General features: G+C 34.5%; 1 protein-coding gene across 1 annotated transcript; it reads left to right on the top strand.

Annotated features, from left to right (window-relative positions):
• Nucleotides 1-271: 271 nt before the first annotated feature.
• LOC141316613 (NLR family CARD domain-containing protein 3-like) lies at nt 272-24081 on the top strand (the record flags this gene model as incomplete). The annotated part of the gene is made up of 7 exons (XM_073832800.1): nt 272-330; nt 694-801; nt 911-971; nt 1098-1302; nt 1468-3250; nt 9374-9460; nt 23908-24081. Coding segments are annotated over exons 1-7 (2477 nt in total), but the record flags the coding sequence as incomplete, so codon positions are not given.
• Between the last annotated feature and the right edge of the window lie 944 nt (nt 24082-25025).

Below are 25025 nucleotides of genomic sequence, written 5' to 3'. Positions count from 1 at the left end.
TTTTGAAAGTAGTTAAATAGCATTAGAAGAGAAAACTTCTGTAAATCGTCAGATTGCACCTTTACTTTCAGTTTAACACAGTGCTTGTCTGAATTTGTTGTGCTGTTTTTGAATAATTGTTTCTGTGTAAATAATGTCAGGAGGAAATTGTGTGCAGGTCATAACTGTAAACTGACTGTTGAGACAGAGCTGGATTTGAGGAAATTAATTGCTGAGATGATTCATAACTCACTCTGTGGATCAACATCTGGATCTGCTTTTAGATGAAACCATGGCCTCCAGAATGAATCTCTCTGATGAACATGAAAGAAAGAAAAAGACAGTCAAGAGGTGAGAGAACTTCAAATGTTTCGCATTTTTAATGCTCAGAAACAATAAATGTATACTACAACAGCATTTTCATGTTCAGTCAGATTCAGGAGGTGAGTCAGATTTACTTGAACACATCGATGTGTCTGTGAGGAAAAAACAACTGATGGATCTTTCAAACATTTCTATAATGCATGAATGAAAAAAGCACATGGGGCAGATTCATTTTATTTATATGAAAATAATACTTTAATCTTTTAACTCTCAAGTCACAACAGACTCAAGTGAAATATCAACATTAATGGGAGTTTGAAACAGTAAATGTGTTTCTGTCAGAGCAGTGTGAGATTTTCAGAAACAGTTTGTATTGCTGTTATATTTCAGTCTGTGGCAGAATCAATCTCCTGAACCCAGCTGTGTGTCCATGAAGAGTGACTGGTCAATGGGTCAACCAGCTGATTTCAGTTTGGGAGAATCATCTGCTGATCTGAGGTGTTGTTTAGTTTACAGTATAAGAAATATATGATATTCATTCATTTACTGATGTGCATTAAATACATTAGTATATTTACAAAAATGTTCAATATTTGTTTAACAACAGTCAAAAACATAAAGGACCAGAATCACAAACAGCAAAGAAGAACTTAGACTCCATTTTCAAGGTTGGTTTTGTGTGTGTCCATCCCAACACAATAATTCATGCTCTAAATCTTGTGTATTGATCCTTTGGTTCACCTTCTCTGTTACTGAATAGATGTTTATTGTTTCAATATTTATTATGATTTCAGGAGCTTGAGCACAGAATCGTCTCTGTGGTGAAGAGTGAGTTAAAAAGTTTCAAGAGACTACTGAGTCCAGATTACCCAGAATGCTCTGAAAGAGACCATTATGATGATGAGGGTCATAACAGAGTCAGAGAGGGGCTTCTGAAGATCACACTGCTCATCCTGAGGAAGATGAACCAGACAGACCTCGCTAACACACTACAGACCAGTAAGAGCTCTGGATCAGCAGATTATAGCCTGTGTTTTTATGATCAACCTTCTGTCTTCAGTCACTAAAGTTCCTGAATGTCACGACACATCTAACATATCAAACCGAAAAATACATTTCTAAAATATTGCTCTGCCGATAACAACAGTTATTTCCTTTGCTCAGAACTGATGCCTGTGTATCAACAAAAACTCAAATCCAGACTCCAGGACAAATATCAGAGAATCAGTGAAGGAATGTCCAATCATGGAGACTCAACACGTCTGAATGAGATCTACACAGAGCTCTACATCACAGAGGGAGGCAGTGGAGAGGTCAATAATGAACATGAGGTGAGACAGATTGAGACAGTGTCCAGGAGACCAGAGACACAGGAAACACCAATCAACTGCAATGACATCTTTAAACCCTCACCTGGACAAGACAAACCCATCAGGACTGTGCTGACTAAAGGAGTCGCTGGAATTGGAAAAACAGTCTCTGTGCAGAAGTTCATTCTGGACTGGGCTGAAGGAAAAACCAATCAGGATGTTCATTTCATATTTCCCCTTCCTTTCAGGGAGCTGAATTTGATACAGAAAAATCTCAGTCTTGTGGATCTTCTAAATCACCTTCACACAGAAACCAAAGAATTTAAGTCGTCAGATTATGAAGACTACAAAGTCATGTTCATATTTGATGGTCTGGATGAGTGTCGACTACGTCTAGATTTCCAAAACAATCGGAGCTTGTCTGATGTAACAGAATCAGCCTCAGTGGATGTGCTGCTGACCAACCTCATCAAGGGGAATCTACTTCCTTCTGCTCTCCTCTGGATCACCTCTCGACCAGCAGCAGCCAATCAGATCCCTCCTGAGTGTGTCCACCAGGTCACAGAGGTACGAGGATTCAACGACCCTCAGAAGGAGGAATATTTCAGGAAGAGAATAAATGATCAGAGTCTGGCTGATAGAGTCGTCACACACATCCGATCATCAAGAAGTCTGTTCATCATGTGTCACATACCAGTCTTCTGCTGGATTTCAGCCGCTGTTCTAGAGAGGATGATGGGTAAAGCAGAGAGAGCAGAGATTCCCAAGACTCTCACACAAATGTTCACACACTTCCTGATCTTTCAGACCAAACTGAAGACACAGAAGTATGATGGGAAATATGAAATCAATCCTGATCAGGCTAGAAAGACTATTCTGTCTCTAGGAAAACTGGCTTTTGAACAGCTGGAAAAAGGGAACCTGATCTTCTATGAGGAGGACCTGAAAGAGAGCGGCATTGATGTCAGAGAAGTGTCAGTGTACTCAGGAGTTTGTACCCAGATCTTCAGAGAGGAGTTTGGACTGCAGCTGGGGAAGGTGTACAGCTTTGTTCATCTGAGTATTCAGGAGTTTCTTGCTGCTTTATTCAAGCTGCTGTCCTTTTCTGAACAAAACACAGGACTGAGGAATGAGTTCAGGTCACCAATGACCAGTTTACTGAAGAGAGAAGTGGACAAGGCCTTACAGAGTGAGAACGGACACTGGGACCTTTTCCTCCGGTTCCTTCTAGGTCTCTCACTAGAGTCTAATCAGACTCTCTTACAAGGCCTCCTGAGAAAGACAGTAAGCAGCTCTGATATCAATCAGGAAACAGCTGAATACATTAAACAGAAGATCAGAGAGAATCCCTCTCCAGAGAAATCCATCAATCTGTTCCACTGTCTGAATGAACTGAATGATCGCTCACTAGAGCAGGAAGTCCAGACATACCTGAGCAGAAGAGGAAATAGATATGATTTCTTTGGAGCCAAATGTCTCTCTGGAGTGTCTCTGTCTGCTGCTCAGTGGTCGGCTCTGGTGTTTGTGTTGTTGAACTCAGAAGAAGAGCTGGATGAGTTTAAACTGAGTAAATATGATCGATCAGAAGAATGTCTCCTGAGGCTGCTGCCAGTGATCAAAGCATCTAGAAAGGCTGAGTGAGTATTTTACATTGTCTTTGTTTTATTGACATTGTTTTATACGGTATAGGTTTGTGTTTCTCTGTGTTACTGTATATTTTAAGGTCTTTCTTATCTGACACTCATCACTCAGCTATCATCATAAAGCGCTCTACTAATGACCTGATGAGTTGAATCAAGTGTTTGATTAGAGAGATTTGTCTAATCTGTGCAAAAAAAAAAAGTCAAGAATAAATAAATATAAATAAATAAATAATAAATAAATAAAATAATATAATATAATAAAGTCAATATGCCTTTAGGAACAGGGTTGTGACTCTCTGATATTATAAATATTGGAATTGGGATCATTACCAATCACTTAAAAGTTACATTCAGATTTCTTGAAAAAAAAAAAAACACTTAAATTCAATCTAATAATTCATAAGTTATTAGCAGAGGTGGAAAGAGTAATAAAATATGCTACTCAAGTAAAAGTATTGTTACTTCAATGAAATTTTACTTAAGTACAAGTAAAAGTACTGTCCAAAAATTATTTTTATTATTTATTTATTTTTTGCTGGGTGGGGGATTCAAACAAAACAAAAAAACAAGGGGATATTCTCAACCTGGTTGTTTTTATTTGAGGAAACAACTTTACAAATTAAAGTGCAATAAAAACAAATTAATAAGATACAATAAAAAAATAACCATATAAAACATTTAGGGAAATTTTTTGGCAAATAATCCCATAAAACTTTAAACATCACAACCACTGAATGTTGCATAAACTGTGAATTCAGTAGAGCAGGGGCTCCCAACCTTTTTTTACTGCGGGGCCCCCCTCCTTCTCCGTTCAATTTTGCAAGGCCCCCCTATGCCAGACATGTCCTCTTATTTATTATTGTCTTATTTATTTATTTATTTATTTACTTCCGCAGTAAAGAGAAAAGTGTTTATTTTTAAGTCTTTTTTATTAACCAAAAAATTTGTTTTGCCTTACTATTCTTCTACTGCATGTTATATTAAAAAAAAAACTTAAAATTCAAACAAACTTTAAATTAAAACTTTAAATATACCTTATAACCTTTAAAGAAAACCTCTGCTAAATTCTAACTTTTTAAAATTATATATACAGATTTAAAGCACCTGAATTCCTTACTGAAGACATTCTTTACAACTCCAGAGAACTTTTTCTTAAATAAGTGAACCTGCCTTACCAAACAGGACAGGGAGATGCCAAAAGACCACTAAACCTATCCCTTTGAACTTGACTGACTGAATATCTACTGTTTCCATTTAAAAATTAACATACGAACTCAAACTACAGCAAATACATTATAAATCTGTTGAAACGCATCGATGTGAAGGTTCGACACAGACACAATCATTGAACTGTCAGTGCGCGCCTGATGCTCATAAACACAGAGCCTCACTCCTCTTCTATGGGTGAGCATTCATTATAAAACACTCACAGGACAATAATTTGGACAACTAGGCAAAAGTTTTGAGGCAAAAATACGATAGGGATCAAAGCCCAGAGAACGCGCATAGTTTGTGAATCAATAGCGGACTTATGCGTGCAGAATGTACGACTCTGATATACACGAGTGTTATACATTAGGCACGCGCAAGTTTGTTATTACCTTGACATTAGCGCGACGGTTTGCTTCATACATGCAGCCGAGAGATGTAACTCTGCAAATCTGGGGTCCGTTCTTCGTACCTCGCTTACTACATCCAGGATCAAATGACACTTCCAAGATCAAATCATCGCGCTAACTATGAGCTGGCTATTCCGGTTCTCCGAACGCACCTGTTGTTGATGATTAGTATAGCTGGATGAAGTTATTTGAGATCACTGGGTGGCTTAAAAGGGGCTACGTATCGATAGTAGAAACATTGATGGGCAACTCTGTGATTGGTCGGCGAACATGACGAAGGAGCGCGCTCAGTATTTTTCTGCAGCAGAGCAAGAACTCTTGATTGAGGGATTTCAGGAGTTTCAGAGTTTAATTAAAACGCAAGGGAAAACTGCAAAGGCTGGAAAAGCAAGGAGAGAGGGCTGGCAAAAAGTAGTGAACAAATTAAATACGTTAATGCTGCCCATGTTACATGTTTTTTCCTTGATATGTTATTTTATTGATTTTTTTATACACTACCGTTCAAAAGTTTGGGGTCAGTAAGACTTGTAATAGTCTTTAAAGAAGTCTCTTATGCTCATCAAGACTGCATTTATTTAATTAAAAATACAGAAAAAACAGTAATATTGCAAATTGTTTTTACAAAATAAAATAATGTTTTTGTTTTTTTAATATATTTTAACATACTTTGAAATAGAATTTATTCCTGTGATGAAAAGCTGAATTTTTATCAGCTGTTACTCCAGTCTTAAGTGTCACACGATCCTTCAGGAATCATTCTAATATGCTGATTTATTATTAGAATGATCAATGTTGGATAATATCAACAGTTGTGCTGCCAAATATTTTTTGGAACCTGTCATATATATACACTTTCTTGCGAGATACTTTTCTTTTCCCACGTGAGTCAGTCCGCGTCAGTCGTGCTCTTTAACCAATCAGATGTGACCTCGCCATTTCAACCAATCATAACCCGCCAGGAGCGCAGCCTAAATCCTGTTTACATGAAATAAACCTGCTCCAGAGGAGGTTTAAGCTTGCAGAGCTGTTGCTATGACAGCAAGTCCAGGATGAGCTTCGAAGAACCAAACAATCCAAGATCATGCCAAATCGTCAACAATCAAATCCAGCTAACTTAGTTAGCGAGGTACGAAGAACGGACCCCTGTCCGTCTCCATCTTTCTTGAGTTAGCGCTGCGTTTGTTCTCCCGCTCACCAAGCAATCAGTAGTTTCCGGTGCGCGATCCCTTCCTTCCCTCCACACACATTTTTTTTAAATTAATTTTTTTTGTATTATTTTTTATTTATTTATTTTTATTTAGTAACGGATGATATTTAAAATGTAGTTAATAAGAATATTTAAATGAAAACGTACTTAAGTAAAAATTACAAAATTTTAAAGTTACTTTAAAAAGTAGAAGTACACAAAAAACCTACTCAATTACAGTAACGCGAGTAAATGTAATTCGTTACTTTCCACTTCTGGTTATTAGACAAAATGTTTTTTGGTGAAACTGGGGAAAAAGTGAAAGATTTTTAGTCAATGCCACTCAAGGGACAATAGATGCAAGCATGTAGTCATGTGACATTTTACTTTTTTTTTTTCTCCAGAAAAATATGGTTACTGTTTGGTATGCAGTTTGTTAATAAAGATAACGTCTATTTGAAAATGTGCTTTATCGTTTTCGGACGTGTGAGAGCCATATCGTCAGGGGGCGTTCTGCACTCATCAATCCCCTCGAGAGCGCTCTCACCATGGCCAGATTTTCTGGAATTGACCGATGTCTCTGTAGTGGTTACACATGACATGTAATTCATATTATGTCTATGGTTACACAGGGCTGCCACCTCTCACGTATTCAGTGTGAGACTCACGCAATTGACACTTTTCACACGCTCTCACGCCACACATCCATTTTCTCACGCAGTCAAAAGCACCCTCAGTTAAAACTGTAATAATAAGATATTGGCTAAACAGATTTGGCAAAAGCTCCAGTGCGTATTTGTGTTTGTGCTCTGGACATCGCCAAAAGACAACGTGTTTTCGTAGCGCTGAGCAATGTAGCCAATCACAGACATTTATATTGATCTAGAACGCCTGTGATTGGCCATTGTGTTCTGAATTCACTCACCTCTAAATGCCAGATTGCACTTGTGGACTCTCACTGTAAATAAGCAGTTCATTGATAATAAAAGGACTTTTGCGATTAACTGCAGCGACACGTTTTAGTGATTATCAATGAAGGGCTATTGAGCACTCCAAGGCTACGTTTAATCCGTTTAGTATTTGAATAAAAGTTTTGTTTTTCGTTCTGCTAACAGCTGTATATCCGGTACAAGAAGCAGAATTTCAGGAGTGATAAATCCCTCATGAATGAAGGATTAATTTTCGAATATGAGAAAAATATAATTCCTCAGAACAGCAGACTACAGAAAAATATTTGAATTTTCGTGTCAAAATATATATTGTTTTAAATGCAGTTGCAATTATTTATAAAGACTAAATCTAGGAATTCTTTTACTGCACATAACTTTTTACCACAACAAGAAAAGTAAATAGTTTTGCAGCACTGCAGCAGTTATTTTACGTTATTTTATGATAAAAACACAGTATGACATTTTTATAAATATATAAAAAAAAAAATAATAATTTCACAATGCTGAAGTCAGACCAAATTTTAATAAAAAAACTGCTCATGCGAACATGTGTGTAGCACCTTTTTTGTATCATGATTTAAAATGCAGTGTTTAGTTCTAATTTTCAATTTATTATAATTTGTTTAACTGCAAAAACAGTTTCATTGCCAGAAAAAAAAAAATATTTATGGCTGGTAAATTCTCTCAAATCACCAAAAGATTTTGTTTGTATCATGAATAAAATGGCAGATATGGCAAAAAGTTTTAGGCCCTGCTTGTAAGTGTAGAAATTACAACAAAAGTATTGTAATTCCCCTACTGTAGAATAAGAGAAAATAACATACTAGTGAAATACTCATTTTTATTTACTTTACAGAATTGTTTTCCAATATTACTGTCGTTGGAATAATACTATAAAATTATTATTATTATTATTATTATTATTATTATTATTATTATTATTATTATTCTTTTTTCAAATTATTTTTTATTCTAATTTAGACTGAGACACTATATCACAACTAATAAGAGGATTAAGTCCCCTTTAAACCTCAAGATCAAGTCAATTCACCAGCTTTTTTCTTTGTTTAGTTTTCACACTGAAACTGTATTGGAGCTCTGAATTGTGAACTCTCAAAGTGCACCAGATAGATGAATTTACCTGTAAAATGTACAAAATTTTCTTACGGGGGAGCATGCTCCCGGACCCCCCTAAAGACACTGTGGGAATACTCACTCCAAGCTGAACTCAAAAGTTGGCAGCCCTGGGTTACACATGACATGTAATTCGTTGTGAGTAAATCTAAGGGGCAGTCTTTGGTCTCATTAATCTATTATTTGTTCCAGAGAAGAAGATAGTTTATGTAGCATGTTTATGTCAATTCAATGCTGTATATCAGAAAGCTGCCTTTACTCTTTTCTAGCAACTTTTTGATAGCTGTTTTTGTTGTTGTTGTTGTTGTTGTTTATTAAATATTATTACTCAATAAATAAAAAACTATATTTTAAATAATGTATTTAATGATAATTGTTTAGTATTAAGAAGCGTGCCTGTGTTCGTGATGGTGATTTTAGTTAACATTACATTGTAAAACAGAGACTGTTTTATGAGTGAACAGTTAAAAGTGACTTTGGGACTTTTAAACTGAAAATTTAAGCGGAAGTTATGTTTAGCTTCAACAACAGTTTGCCACAGCGAATAAATGGACTGAGCAGCAAAATCACCTTTAACAGAAGAATGGATGTTAATATTTTCTTCAGTAAACTTTTAAACTAATGTCATATGATCGTGAATATGAATAATGAATCAGATGCAGGTCCGTTAATCACTTGCTCAGTCCATCTCTCTCTCTCATAATACTCAAACATGATACAGTGAGGTTTTAATACAGTAATCATAGGCTTTTAATGAAGCAACTCAACTTTCCTTCGTTACTAGTTCTAAACTGACGTTTTGGAATTAGTGAGATTTGTAATATTACTTGCATATCATTGCTCTTTTGTTGATTCTGATTGCTTTCATTTTCCTCATTTGTAAGTCGCTTTGGATGAAAACGTCTGCTAAATGACTAAATGTAAATGTACTGCTGCACAATAAACGGGCTGAATACAAATTAAAATATAGTTCAGGGTTAAGACTCAAGTAGTTTTTGGGAATATTTATGGGAATATTTGGGTCCTATTTGTTGAGTCAAATCTGAATTAATTTAATTTTGAGTCTGAAGTCTATTAAAATGGGACTTGACTCTGAGTCTCTCTCAGTGCCTGGTTTAATAATTGATATCTATGATATGTATTACATCTGTGTTTATCAGCAATTACATTAGACACATGAGTCCAGCACTAATAACTCATCTTTAGTTGTTCTGTTTATTCTCTGCAGTCTTTCCAGCTGTCCTATTACACAGAAAGGTGCTGCTCTGATTTCTGCTCTACTGGAGGATCCACACTGTAAACTGGAGAAACTACAGTGAGTCTCATCACATCTCAGTAACTATAAGGTTTGGAGTAAAAAGTAAAAACTCAGATGTGTTTTCTGAAGCAGTGGTTTTGTTTTCTGCCCTTTCACCCTCAGTTCAAACCCTTTTAAAATAAATGTATAAATAATTAATAAATAAAAATAATTCAATTGGCATCTTATTAATTGCAATATTTTGATGAAGCCTTTAGTGTTTGTCTTTAATATCACAGCTACAGTGACTGCTAGAATCTAGAAGTGCTTCTTTCATTACTGCACACCAGTATTAGAGTACAATCGGGCCAAAGACACGTGTCTCCTCAGAGTTATCAGACAAATGAATATTGAATGCAACTTCCAAAGGGAAAATATAGAAATATATGAGGTGGAAAGAACAGCTTTTTATGTCAGACTCGAGGTAAAAGACTTTTTGACAATACTGATACAAATACTTCAATTAAAGTAATGTTTTACACAGTGTTGGGGAGGTTACTTTGGAAATGTAATAGATTACAGATTACAAATTACCCTATTTAAAATGTAATAAGTAGTGTACCTTTTCAATTACTTTAGAAAAGTAAAGTAACTGATTACATCTGATTACTCTTTGATTACTTTTTTTTTTTTTGATTAAGTTTCTAATGGATATTTTCAACTAAATCATTTCAAGCATTTATATAAAGCAGGTGTGACCTTACAGTAGTTTACTGTTAGAATTTCAAAATCTTTCATCACTTGAATTAAGATTATATTAATTTATTTTATAAAACGGTTAGTTCCATTCCTCAATTCTGATTGGTCAGCAGCTGTGTCGTATTCATGATACAGCACTGCTATGACCGCTTCACTCAACGGTTTTGTGTATCATTGAACCCCCTTAGCAACCACCCTTAGCAACGTAAACACAGCTGCAGCAGTTAGGGACTACTTTTTACAGCGGAAGGCAGTTAATGATTTTACTTTATGAAAACGTACAACTTAATATATATAAATTAATATATATTTTTGATTTTAATATTTTTATTGTGTGGTAACCGTTTTATAAAAGCAATAAGGTACTTGAGGCCATGCTGTATCATGAATAAATCACGGCTGAAGGGGTTGCAGGCACTCCGCTTCGCGTCGTGCCTAACAATGCCCTTCAGCCGTGATTTATTCATGATACAGCACGGCCTCTCGTACCTTATTGCTTAATTAAAGAAGCCATCACAAAACCAGACCTTATAACAAAAAAATAGTTTACTGTTGTTACAAAATCAAAATTTTGCATAGCTATGACAGGACACACTGGAAAGTAACAATGCCTTAAAAAAGATTTCTTTAAATATATAAATTATCTATTTAAAATAATAGATAATTATTTTTAGTTATTTAAGAGAAAACACAATTCTAGATTATAATAATTTAGTAAAAACAAGTTTTTCTTCTTCTTCTTACTGATATAATAATAAAAAAAGTAACAATCTGCATACTATTTTTTTTTTACCACTATGTGTGAAGGGAAATCATTAAACCATACAGGGCTAATAATTATTTCTCACTAACAGAAGAAAGAATAGATTCTAGAATAAATACTGCCAAATCCTAACAGACTCCATTATTGTAGCTGTGTCATAAAATCCATGGTATTGTTTTTTATTGTTTTAAATACAGTTACATTTAATCTAAAACACTGCTTAGATTCAGTGACCAACTGGGGTGCTTCACTAGATGATAGCTCGATTTTGCAAGAAAGAATGGGACAAACTAATTGAGATATTTGTCCACTAGGTGGCACGTTAGGTCAACATCGATCTATTTTATGAAACCTGGCACGAAAGTATATTTTTCTTGTTGAAGAAAGTCAATGAATTTAAATTCTAGTTTTGATCTAAACAAAAAGATATAGATTTAATCAAAGCAAGAATTCCCATTTAAGAAATAATATTACAAATGATTTATAATTACTACAACTGACTTCCAGTCACAGCCTCAGATGAAATCAACTGAAATAAAAGCAGAGGAGGATTAAACAGCTCCACACACAGCATTACCAGCTTCACACATTACTAACCAGGGCTGCGTTTCCCAAAACCAACTTTGGTCACAAGTTCAGTCGTTACCAACAGAGTTCAACAGAAGTTGTGACCATAGTTGGCTAATGATGCTTTTGGGAAACGCACCCCAGTTTGACTTTATTTGTCACACAGAAGTTCACACTGAGAATTAACAGAGGTTTATTTTCATAGTTTTAGTGAATTTCATTTGAAGGTTACCATTTTTTGAATAGTGTTTGCTTTAGTTGGTCACTAGGTCATTGTCTTTATAACATTGTTTTTTAAAGCACATTATCATAACAAAGAAAAATTCAGATATACAGATCTTTGAACATCACGAAACAAGCTACTAAAAAATCACAACACAAATTTGAATTTATTTATTGAGGGAAAGCCCCTTGAGATGCTCCAATAAATAAAAAAAACATACAAAAAATTCACAGCTCACTTCCCTATTCACCCACCCATAATCTACAATTATGTCAAAAAATATAAATAAAGCATGCACATACAAAATAATATACATTTTAGTACAGTAATGAAAACCTAAATATAAATATGTAGTTTATCAGAAATATTAATAAAAAAACATTTTTGAAAAAAATAAAAAAATAAAAAAAATAAAATAAAAATAGAAATAACATATACATAAATATATATATTGCCTATAGACAATTCTCACTCTAAAGTTAAAAACATAAACAGGTTGTTTTCAAGTGAGATATTAAATTAATCCTAAAAAGATGAAAAGATGTAATTGATTTAAGGGAAGAAGGAAGATTGTTCCAATCATATGGAGCTTTATATTGAAAAGACCTTCGACCAACTTCAGTAAGGATTCTGGGAATAAAAAAATGTGGATACTGCATATGACGAAGTGAATAAATAGATGTAGATGAAACTAAAAACTGTTTTAAATAAGAAGGAAAATTTAAATAAATACACTTGAAAAGAAACTGAAGCCAATGATATTGCCTTCGGGATTTAGGTTGAAGCCAACCAAGAGCTTCATACAACATACAATGATGAGTTCTATAAGGACATCTCAAAACAAACCTACATAAAGAATTATGAATAATGTTTAAAGGTTTTAAATTGGTATCAGAAGTATTTTGATAAATAATGTCTGCATAGTCAATAATAGGAAGAATTAATTGGGAGATTAATCTTTTCCTGACTTGAAATGAAAAGCAATTAATTGAGCGATAAAGAGAACCGAGACACCCATATGATTTTTTAGTAATATAGTCAATGTGATGCTTAAAAGACAATTCAGGATCGAGCCAAAGACCAAGATATTTGAATCGATCGACTTTACATAAGAGTGACCCATCTTTAAAAATAATATCTAAGTCAAAAGAGTGAGAACGATGACATCTTCTAGAAAACACCGTACTACAGGACTTCTTTTTGTTAAGAATGAGTTTATTTTTATAAAACCAATTCTGTAATGAGTTAAAGTCTAACTGCAAAGAGGACTGAATATATGAAGTATCAGAATGAGAAAAATAAATAACGGTATCATCTGCATAAAGCTGAATAGACGAATGTAAGCAGATTTTGGGAAGGTCGTTAATAAATAAACAAAAAAGCAAAGGACCTAGGGTTGATCCTTGGGGAACACCCTTGTCAACAACCAAGTAATCCGAGTTTAAACCTTGGAATGAAACATATTGTCGTCTATTATGAAGATAAGAATTAAACCAAAGAAGAGAGTTTTGATCAAAACCTATAGAATGTAACTTATCAAGCAGAAGATAATGATCCACCATATCAAATGCTTTAGAAAGATCGATAAAGATAGCACCGGTAGTTTGACATTTATCAGAAGAAGTAAACAAATCACTGGTGAATTTCATTAGAGCTGTAGTGGTAGAGAAATTAGGTCTAAAACCTGACTGAAATGGGGACAAAATATTAAACTGATTAATATAATTAGATTAGATAATTAATTTCTCAAAAACCTTTGCTACAGTACAAATAATAGAAATTGGACGGTAATTATTCAAATCAGATGGGTCACCACTTTTGAAAAGAGGAATAGTCTTAGCACATTTCCATATGGAAGTCATTGAACAAGAAGATAAAGATAGATTAAATAAATCAGTCAAAGGATACATTAAGATGTGAGAAGCTAGTTTAACAAATTTAGCTTCCAAACCATCTGGACCAGGCCAACTATATTCTTTTAACCCACGTATTGCTTTTAAAGTATCAGAGGGAGAAATTTTACTGAAAGAAAATAGCTGATTTAAACAGCCACTAGAAGAGAAGGTATCAGAATATTTAATAGTAGAATGTGTACCTATGGAAGTAAAATAATTATTAAACGCATAAGATACCTGAATAGGATCAGAAATATGTTCATTATTGATCATTATCTCTTTTAAAGAGGTTTTGTTTCTCTTATTTAAAACGTTATTTAAATGGTTCCAGAAATGTCTGGAGTTACGAAAATCTTGAGAAAAACAATCATTATAGTAATTAGATTTTGCATTCCTTGTCTTGGTTTTACACATATTCCTAAGCTGTCTATAAGATTCCCAGTCCTCTGGCAATTTAGTTTTGCGATATATAGTCCAAGCCTGATCCCTTTGCTTGAAAAGATTAATCAAATCTGAGTTAATCCAAGGAATTAAATTAAATAAAGTCGTAGAATTGGTTAGGGTAACATATGGGTAAGAGCTGCAAAACAACACAGTCATAAACACAAACTAAAAAACAAAATAGAAAACACAGAATGACCAAAGAAAAAGCGACTACAGGTTAAGTCTGATACAATAATAATATTAAACATAAAAATGACCTTTTAACTCAATAATATAAACAAATAAGGTGATAAAAAACAGATAAATTACTAGCAGTGGTTACAGAGCAAAGTATACTTAAAGTGCTACTCACAATCAAATCACAAAGGAAATTGATATTCACAGAATCAAAAAACAACAACAAAAAAACAGCTGCAATTCAGAGACCTACTCACAATCCTCCACTCACGAAATAAAGAATAAATAGTCCGAAAAAAAATAGTCACTTAAAAAAGAGGATAAGTAGTCACGGAAAAAAAGATCGGCATCCTCGGCTCAACGAAACAGTTTGGGCTTTCCATCCACCATGACTCTTAGAGTTGCAGGAAACAGTAGAGAATCACGACACAAATAGCAAAAACTAAAGCAAATAGTTAGTATAAAAGAAAATACTAAGACAATTCATTTATTCATATTGCAGTGCATTTTGGGAGGCATGGATGACTTTTGATTGACATCTAAACCTCTGTTTTCAATAATAACTTTTTTGTTAGACATATGACAGAAATGAAGTCAAAGCGGTTAGTAATGCGTGAAGCTGGTGCTGCTGTTTGTGGAGTTGTTTAATCCTCCTCTGCTGAGATCTTCAGAGATTTAATGTTTTATTTCAGTTGATTTCATCTGAGGCTGTGACTGGAAGTCAGTTGTAGTAATTATAAATAATTGTTTATATTTCTTAAATGAGAATCCTTGTTTTGATTAAATCTACCCTACATTACCCTACATTTTTTTTAACTGAATAAATGATTTTTTTTTTTTTTTGTTGTGTATTCTGTCATACATTAAAGGCATAATTCGATACGGCAAAGTCAAAAATATTAGAAAAGATTTTTAGAATTCATTTTGAAGAACACTTGCTAAGTTTCCATCAGGTTTTTGATGTTTTGTTATCGACAAAGAAAATATGCGTAAAAACAAAAAACATTATTTTTCTGATTAACTTTTATATATTTCTTATATATATTTTTTTCTATATAATTATTAAATTAACAGAATGAAATAAACTGTGCAACAAGTAGCAGCCTATATGCAGAATTTAGTTTCATTTTTGTGATGCGCTCACAGTGGCATCCTGTTTGTTTCCGTCATTTAAAGAAAAGTGTTGTTTTTATTGTGAATATAGCCTACACAAATATAATAAATATTTAGAATAGTTTCGAAAAATGTCTTACTCTTAAAATACCACAGAAGGAGTAGCCTATTGTTGAGTAAAGTTGTTTCCACATTTATAAGGGAGGAATAAATCAAGTGATGGTGTCGGCGCCTCTGGCAGTTAAGCATTAGGCTACTAACTGGACAACGCAGTCTGTTCATTGACAATAAAATACAGCCAATACAGGTAAATAATTACTAAAATACAAATTGACAAATCTTTTTCCTGTTCATGAATAACAGATTTGCAAGTACTCAGTGGCACCAAGACTTGAATATTTTAATCAGTTTGAAGAGTATTTATATAAGAGAGAACATCATTCATAAATACTACTTTCTCTAATTCAGTGTGAGAAAAAAAATACAGTGATGTTCATTTTCTAAATTTCCCTGCCCTCTAAACCACTTCACAATCTTAAAAACAGCAGAGTAATATGTCAAATTAAATTGTTAAAAATGTAAGGGTCAAGAGATCAACTAATGCAAACATTGACCACTTTAAAGGTTGCTTACAAAATGTGATTTTCTCCTTTGGTGATTCTGCTTGTTAACATCAGGTGTCTTCAATAATGATCAATCATCACTTAATTAATCACTAATTATCTCATTAACTTTAATGTCATAAACTCTGCTTCAGTGTTAATTTACACTCTTGAGAGTAAACTCAAATAAACTCCCGGGAGAGATAAATTAACTCTGGCCTCAGTCGCACTTGAGTTGCATTTTTATAGTCTTCAGACTTGACTTGACGATTACTTTTGACCCGACTCCAGGAGAAGGACTTGTGAATATGTTAAAAGCAACTCGAGTCTTTTATCCTTAAATACTGATATTCACAGTAGGGTGTTCAATTGCGTTGAGGTACAATTCATATTTCTTTATTAAATAACAAAATAATTAGAAATCTTTCTGTGAGGAGTTATTTTACAAACAGCACGAGTGAATCTCCGCAAGCTCTCTGTCTTTAAATGACCACATCGCGTCTGCACTATAAGCGAGCTGCACACTGCACGGTTGAAACAGGAATTGACACAGTTTACATCATCACTAAAGTTTATAATTTGCATTTCTTTTCAAGTTTGGCCAGTATTTAAACCATTCAGCACTTCTGCGCTCTCCAGAGACGGTGTGCTCATGCTCACTCAATAATTGCCCTATTGTAAAAACTAAAGTACACAGCATGATCAAACATTTAATAACATTTTTTGGGGAAAAAAAGCTCCCCTCAATCGCTTAAAAAATAATAATAATAATAATAATAATCCTCCCTCCCACAAGAGTCACGTAAAAGGGAAATTCACCCCAATTTCAAAAAATGTGTGTAGTCTAAAATTAAGGCACTGTTTTTTTTTTTTCACAAAAAAAAAACATTTATTGACTTTAAAATGTAAAAATACATTTTAAAATATCATACATTTCAATTTTTTATTTTTCAGTCTGTAAACATGTTTTATTTTGAATAAACCTAAAAATGTATAGATTTTATGTCATGGCTCTGGGCTGCTGCCTTTCCCTTCGCCACACGATGTCGCTGTTTTCCCTTCCCTGCACTACACTTCTCTGATTGTTGCACCTGCCTTGATTGTCACCTGTCTTCCCCAGCTGATAACACTTATGATTTGTCTTTATAATCTCCACACTTCCACTACCCTGGTGAGTCTGCATTGTTTCCTGTAACCTGTCTTCTGTATGGTTTGTTTCCTGTCTCTGTTTTCAAGTTTTATGTGAATCCTGCTCCTGCCCAGATCCAGTCGTGTGTGCCGTGTTGGCCGTTTGTTTGTTTGTTTATCTGTTTATTGTCAATTAAATACACTCTCCTGCATTTGGACCCAGACACTTTATCTTTACGTGACATTTTAACTATAAAATCTTCAGTTCCAGTACAGGGTATATGTCAAACATTACATGACAAACCAGTTTTCATGACTGCTGCTTTGTCAGAGAAAGTGTTAACAGCATTATAAAATAACAGTGATATCTATTGATTTTATTTGGAGTTAAAAGCTAACTTAGAAAAGTGTTTTCAATATCATTTTTAATCTCAGTGAGAATAAAAATAATGAACATTTATACAGTGGTGGCCAAAATGATTCGAACACTAGTATTTTCACCAGCTGAAATCTCACAGAAACCTCACTGGATTATTTCAAATTATAATGCGGTATGACGGTATTTATCTACAGTATGTATTTGTTCATTTTACAGTAATAATGCTGTGAAAACTACAGAATTTTGTTACAGTGTACATGTAAAAATTTTTGTTTTTTTGTCTGGACCTCTGCTTGGAAGAAAATATAGAGGCCTGTGTCAAATATTTCCTTATGTGTCATGATCGATAGGACTCTTATAATAGAATTTGATTAAAGAAACTCACACTTGACTTCCGGTTATGGCGCGGTGCTGAGTGGACGCGAATCGGAGCTCCGCTACAAATACTGACTTAAATTGTATTTTATAACCCAATAAACGCTGACAAACCAATTCTATTTGAAAATCTGATACATCTTAACGTTTCAAGATGCCACCAAAACCAACTAAAACGACACAGAAACAAGTTAAATCGACCGTACCTGGAGAGGCCGAGGCAGATGCTAAATCCAATGAAGCTAATAGCGAGGAGGGAGCGTCAGGTGTTAGCCAAGAGTCTGCAATACTGGACGCTATCCACTCATTGAAATCGGACTTTGCTGTGCGATTTGATGGCTTGCTCCAGGCGATTAACGCAGTTCAGTGCGATCTTAAAGCTCTCACAACACGGGTAACGGAAGCCGAGGACCGAATAAGCAGTCAAGAAGATAATGTCACGGAGTTGCAAACGGAAAGCGCAAAATTGAAAACTGCCATAGAATCCCTCTCATCAAAAGTCGATGATCTGGAAAATCGCAGTCGTCGGTCCAATCTACGATTAGTGGGACTTCCAGAAAAAATTGAAGGAAAGGACATGTGCGTCTTTCTAGAGAAATTACTCCCTCAGATCCTCGGCCCGGAAAACTTTCCTGGCCCTCTTGTAATTGAGAGAGCTCACCGAATCGGCAGATTCTCCGAAGATCGTTCTGAGTCTGACTCTCCACCGAGAGCTGTGATAATGAAATTCCTAAACTACGCTGATAAAGTACGTACTCTGAAAGCAGCTCGAGCAGCAGGCACCGTGATGTTAGACAAAAGAAAGCTTATGTTCTTTTCTGACGTGTCAGCTGAACTGCACAAGAAACGGAAAAGATTTGACTCAGTGAAGAAGGATCTTCGCGATCTCAACTTCCCTGAATTGCGTTATGGCATCTTGCACCCGGCTACTCTGTGCGTGACATACAAAGGAAAGCGACACTTGTTCGACAATCCTTCAGATGCTCAGAGGTTTTTGCAAGATTTGAAAGACAATGTTTAGCAGGACTTAAAGGAAGACGTTTTTCTTCGTGGTCAGTTGCATTAACGTAAGCAAACTTCTGGTTTATCACTGATGCTAAAATAATATGTATATATGTGTATATATATATATATATATATATATATATATATGTATGTGTGTATATATGTATATATATATGTATATATATATATATATATATTTCGTGATGTTGGGTTGACATCTTTGACTGTTGCGGACGCGTCCGACCTTCAGACAAGCTGTTCCTCACCGTGAAAGGATCGCGGGTGGACCGGCGTAGTGCCATAATCAGGCTCTTTCGAGAAGACCTTGGGAAGTGTTTAATTAGGGAGGGGAGGGGGAGTGATGGTATTTCATTTGGGGAAATAGCTGTTCTGTCTGGCTGTATTTGGCCTTTACCAAGGTGTTTTTTTTTTTTTTATTATTATTTTTTTTTTTATTATCTCTCTCTTTTTCTTTCTTTATTTACAATAATAGTCTGTATACTTACTCTACTACTTTTTGCAAAAATGGGAATATGCTGTATATACAATAATGGCTCCCCTATTTGATATTCAATTTACATCCTGGAATGTAAGAGGCCTTAACAAAATTGTAAAGTTAAAACAAGTGATGAACAGAATTCGGCAAATGAAAGCTAAAATAGTGTTCCTCCAGGAAACCCATTTAGCTTCAGAGGATGTGAATATGGTGAGGAAGAGATGGCCAGGGCAAGTACTTTCTGCCTCATTTAGTTCACAATCTAGGGGGGTTATTTTACTTATACATAAATCCATTCCTTTACAAATAATTAACACTATCAAAGACAGGCTAGGGAGGTACATAATTATCCAAACCGAGATATTTTCTGTTAGATTGAATTTAGTAAATGTTTACGGACCCAATGTAGATAATCCTATTTTTTACAGAAATCTATTTTTACTATTGGCTGGACTGCCAGGATATTTTGTTATTGGAGGAGATTTCAATTGTGCTTTATATCCAGAATTAGATAGATCAACTAAATCAGACCTCTCTCATGTACAGACCAGAATAGAGTTAAAACAGTTTATGCAAGATTTCAATTTAATAGATATTTGGAGGAACAGACACCCGGATAGTTTGACTTATTCATGCTACTCTAGTACTTATAAAACATTTTCTCGTATCGATTACTTTCTTTTATCTACTGATTTAATTTCTAAAGTTAAGAACTGCTGGTATGATAGCATTTTAATCTCAGATCATGCGGCAGTTTCATTTACATTAAACTTTCCAAATTTTTTGTGCAGACCCCCAAGATGGCGACTACATATATCCTGGTTGAGAGATCCTGAATTTTTGGAATTCATTGATAAACAGATAGATTATTATTTTGAAATTAACACAAATCAAACATCTGCCTCAGTCCGGTGGGAAGCATTTAAAGCTTTTATAAGAGGTCGAATGATTAGTTACACAAATTATAAATATAAGCACTGTCGAATAGAAATGGCAGACCTTGAAAACAAAATAAAGAAAATTGAATCTGAAGTATACCAAAAAATTACACCTGATCTTCTTTTGGATCTGCACAAATTGAAAATGAAATATAACGAACTTTCACTAGAACGTGCAAAGAAAAGTTTGCTGAGACTTAAACAGACTTATTATGAAGCGGGAGAGAGAGCGGGTAAGTTACTAGCCTGGCGTATTAAACAGTTACAAACTGAAAGAGCCATAAATTCCATTAAGATAAAGGAGAGTGAGGTAACATTTGATCAAACTGAGATAAATGAGGTCTTTAGGAACTACTATCAGGCTCTTTACAGCTCTGAATATTCAGAATGTGCCACAGTGAGAGAAAAAGCTTTCCTGGATACTTTGGACTTTAAGTCCACAGATTTGGGTTTCATGGCATCTCTCGAAGATGACCTAAAATCTGAAGAGCTGTCTGAAGCCATTCGTAGTATGAAAGGAGGGAAGACCCCAGGGCCTGATGGCATACCGATAGAGTTATATAAAATTTTTCATCATAAATTAATTGGCCCCCTTTTGGACATGTACCAGGAATCCCTGAAAAATGGGGCTTTGCCTCCTTCTCTGAATACTGCGATAATAACTCTGCTGTTAAAACCTGGCAAGCCACCAACTGATTGTGGTTCATATAGACCAATTTCTCTCTTAAATAATGATTTAAAGATTCTTTGTAAGGTGCTAGCAAAAAGATTAGAAATTCATTTGCCTAAACTTGTTCATATGGATCAAAATGGTTTTGTTTGGGGGAGGCAAGGTTTGCATAATATCCGTAGAGTATTAAATATAATATATGAGAAATCTAATACTTGTGATAATGCACTTCTGTCATTAGACGCTGAAAAAGCGTTTGACAGGATTGAGTGGCAGTACCTGTTTAAAACTATGGAAAGAATGGGATTTGGGGATAAGTTTTTGAAATGGTTCCGGATCCTGTATGCTAACCCTTCAGCTGAGATACTAACGAATGGAATAATATCTGCCCCTTTCAGACTCTACAGGGGAACACGCCAGGGCTGCCCGCTGTCTCCCTTGCTATTCACCCTAGCGATTGAACCACTGGCTATGGCAATTCGTAAACATACACATATTTCAGGTATTACAATTGGCCCTTCCGAACACCGCATTTCATTATATGCAGATGATATAATTATATTCTTGTCCAATCTAAAACAATCTATCCCAGCATTGTTAAATTTGATTGAAACATTTGGAGAATTCTCAGGGTATAAAATTAATAATTCTAAATCTGTGTTGTTGTTCCTCCATAAAGCCGAAAGACTTCTCCCCCCAGTTCAAACACCCTTTAGAATCTCACAAGACGGTTTTATTTATCTTGGGATTAAAATTACGCCAACTGTTAATGAAATTATATCAGCTAATTATAATCCCATATCAGATTCTATAACTGGTCTGTTGAACAGGTGGACAAAACTCCCCATCTCTATGATTGGCCGTGTTAATATATTAAAAATGTCAATTTTGCCCAAATTGTTATATCTCTTCCAATCCATCCCACTTCCTCCACATTCTTCTTTTTTTGTCCTAATGAAAAAAACTTTTACAAACTTCATTTGGAACAACAAGCGCCCTCGCCTCAGACTTTCCTTGCTTTACTTGCCGTATGATAGAGGGGGGTTAAACCTACCCAACCTAAAATGGTACTACTGGGCGGCTCAAATTAGAGCAGCAATGTTTTACTTTGAGAAGGATTACCCTCCAACCTGGGTATCTATAGAGTCTTACGTGATTTCAATCCCTTTGAATTTATATTTATATTCAGCAGATGTTAAAAAGTTGATTAAGTGTACAAAAAATCCATATACCAGAAATACTATAATAGTTTGGTTTGAGGCTCTTACTTATTTAGGTGAATTACCACAACTTTCTTGCTTTTCACCAGTTTTTGGTAATGAAAATTTCCGTCCCGGTAGAGTCGATTCAGGTTTTAAAATTTGGTCAATTCAAGGTATTAGTAAGGTGTCTGATCTTTATAATGAAGGGAAATTCATGTCCTTTGAAGAAATTAGGACAAGGTTTGGAATTCCGCAAAAGCACTTTTTCAAATATTTGCAATTACGTAGCTTCATTCAATCAAGACAAGGCCATAGTCTGGTTAAGCCTCCTTTTTCTACTTTGGAAAATATTACACTTAAATATTTGAAAGGTAGAGGTCAAATATCTCTATTATATAAACAGTTTGTGGCCAAATCTAAAGAATCGTTTAATGACAGACTTCAAGCATGGCGATCTGACCTGCAGGTTGATATAACCGAGGAAGAGTGGCAAATAGTATGTTTAAAAGCCCAAACTCAGACAATGAGCACCCATATGAGACTGCTTCAGTATAAATGGCTGAGTAGACAATACATCACTCCAGTTAAGTTACATCACTTCAACCCGAATATTCCTGATGAATGCTACAAATGTAAACAAGAAAAGGGAACTTTATTCCATTGTATGTGGGAATGCACTAAAGTTAATTGTTTTTGGGTTAAAATATTGAACATTGTAAGTAAAATCATTGGCAAAGTAACTCCTCTTGATCCCAAGCTGTGTATATTACATATTTGTCCTCTGAATTTTAAAACTACTAAACATGAAAGAATGCTGCTAATTCTTTGTTTGTTGGAAGCCAAACGTGTAATTGCATGTTGTTGGAAAAAAGAAGAGTCCCCTAGCGTGTCTCAATGGATAAAGGGGATGACTTCATGCCTTGCTTTAGAAAAGATTACCTATTTTTTGAAAAACAAACTTCATGTTTTTTGGTCCATCTGGAAAGTGTTCCATGACTTCTTGCAGAGTCTAGATGGTGACTCTTTTGTAGAACTGATGGACATTGAGAGTATATAGACAAGTATCTTACTGTTGTACGGGAGTGTTTTTTTTATTTATTTATTTTATTTTATTTTTTTTTTTATATGTTGTATTTTTATATTTGTTTATTTTTATTTATTTTTTTTATTTTTTTTTTTTTTATTTTTTTTTTTTTATCCGGTTATAATGGAAAATAGAACTGTTGTATTAATCTGTATGACAATGTTTGAAAATAAAATTGTTGTTTAAAAAAAAAAAAAAAAGAAACTCACACTTACAACTCAACACCTCTTAAAAAAAGCAGATCACAGATCATACATTTTGTCTATAAATTTTTTCTAACAGCTTCATAAATAGGAAGATTTTAATATATGAGGATTTTGAATGGATTTTTTTTAGCAGGCCATTAAATGACTTGAGACTCGATTCTGACTCGTGACCAAAGACTTAAGATACGACTCAGACTTCAGGTTAAAGACTTGTGAACATCTCTGCTATAATGTTACTCTTAATATTTTTATATTATTGTCTATATAGTACTATATGGTTTGAAGAACAAAAATAATGAACTAGTGTCAGGAATCATGTGATAAAGTGCATTTCAATTAGTTTCTTAGCTTGTGCTTGTTCTGGCAAGTTGAAATCTCCATAGTGCCAATCCTGGTGTATAGGAAAAGTAGTGCTCATACAAACACACAAACAAACACACTCTCACCCTAAAGATTAAACACAATCTCAGAGATCATTCATGTTCTTCACTCTCTACAGGCTGAGGAACTGCAGTATTGGAGAGGAAGGCTGTGCTGCTCTGATTTCAGCTCTGAGATCAAACCCCTCACACCTGAGACAACTGGATCTGAGCCATAATAAACCAGGAGACTCAGGAGTGAAGCTGTTGTCTGCTCTACTGGAGGATCCACACTGTAAACTGGAGACACTATGGTGAGTGTTATTATATTATTGAACACAAAAACTGTGTGAAAATACTGCCAAAAAAAGAAAATTATGTTGTCACTTTACTTCTCTTTAAGTCATTTCAAAACAGTACGACTTTCTTCTGTGGAAAATAAAAATAGATATTTATTTTGAGACATGTTTACCAGAATAACAAATAATAGCCCGTACTGGGCAGAGCCTATAGACAGGGCTTACTTCTGTAGGCATAAATTCGACAACCTGCGTGAGAAATACAATTTATTATTTTCTTATGGCCTAAATATTAATTTATTCACTCACAGCTACCCCCATCTTTGGCACATTGCCTGTTTTATTGAGCTGACATATCAAAGTATGTGACCATGGAGAACTCTATAGATCATATATTTCAAACTTTTGTGAGTACATATTGTTGTTACAAAATGTAGTTACATATTTCTTGTTACATGTGTACTTCCAGAAGTGAAAAAATTGTTGTTACCAATGTCCTGTTACACATTTGTACTTACAAATGCTATTAGGTGAGTTGTTACATGTGTGTAATTATACCAGTATTAGAGCTACAGATACAATATACCAATGTGTACATACACTGTAGTTACATGCTACGTACACATCTAGTTACACATGTAAGTTCACAGGTATTAGGGACACTTAATATAAAATGGGACCAAATTAGTAACATTTAAAATAAAAAATTTAACTTTTTGATTTTAAATAATTAATTTACTCTATTACTCTTAATTTAGACAAATTATTTATTTAATCCACTTGAAATAATTAGTTAGTATTGCCATAACTTTAATAAGGAAAGAGAGGTATTCGTTTCCAACATTTATTAACAGCTGCCATGTACATACAATTGGGTGCACTAAGTTTCTGTTAGCAATTTTAATGTTAATGTTGTAGACATTTTAAGATTAAAAATTACATAATCGTTAAAAATGACA

Source organism: Garra rufa, unplaced genomic scaffold, assembly GCF_049309525.1.
Source record: "Garra rufa unplaced genomic scaffold, GarRuf1.0 hap1_unplaced_117, whole genome shotgun sequence".
In the NCBI taxonomy this organism is placed as follows: domain Eukaryota; kingdom Metazoa; phylum Chordata; class Actinopteri; order Cypriniformes; family Cyprinidae; genus Garra; species Garra rufa.
Note: the sequence above shows the minus strand (reverse complement) of the source record. Positions and strands in the feature narration are given on the sequence as shown.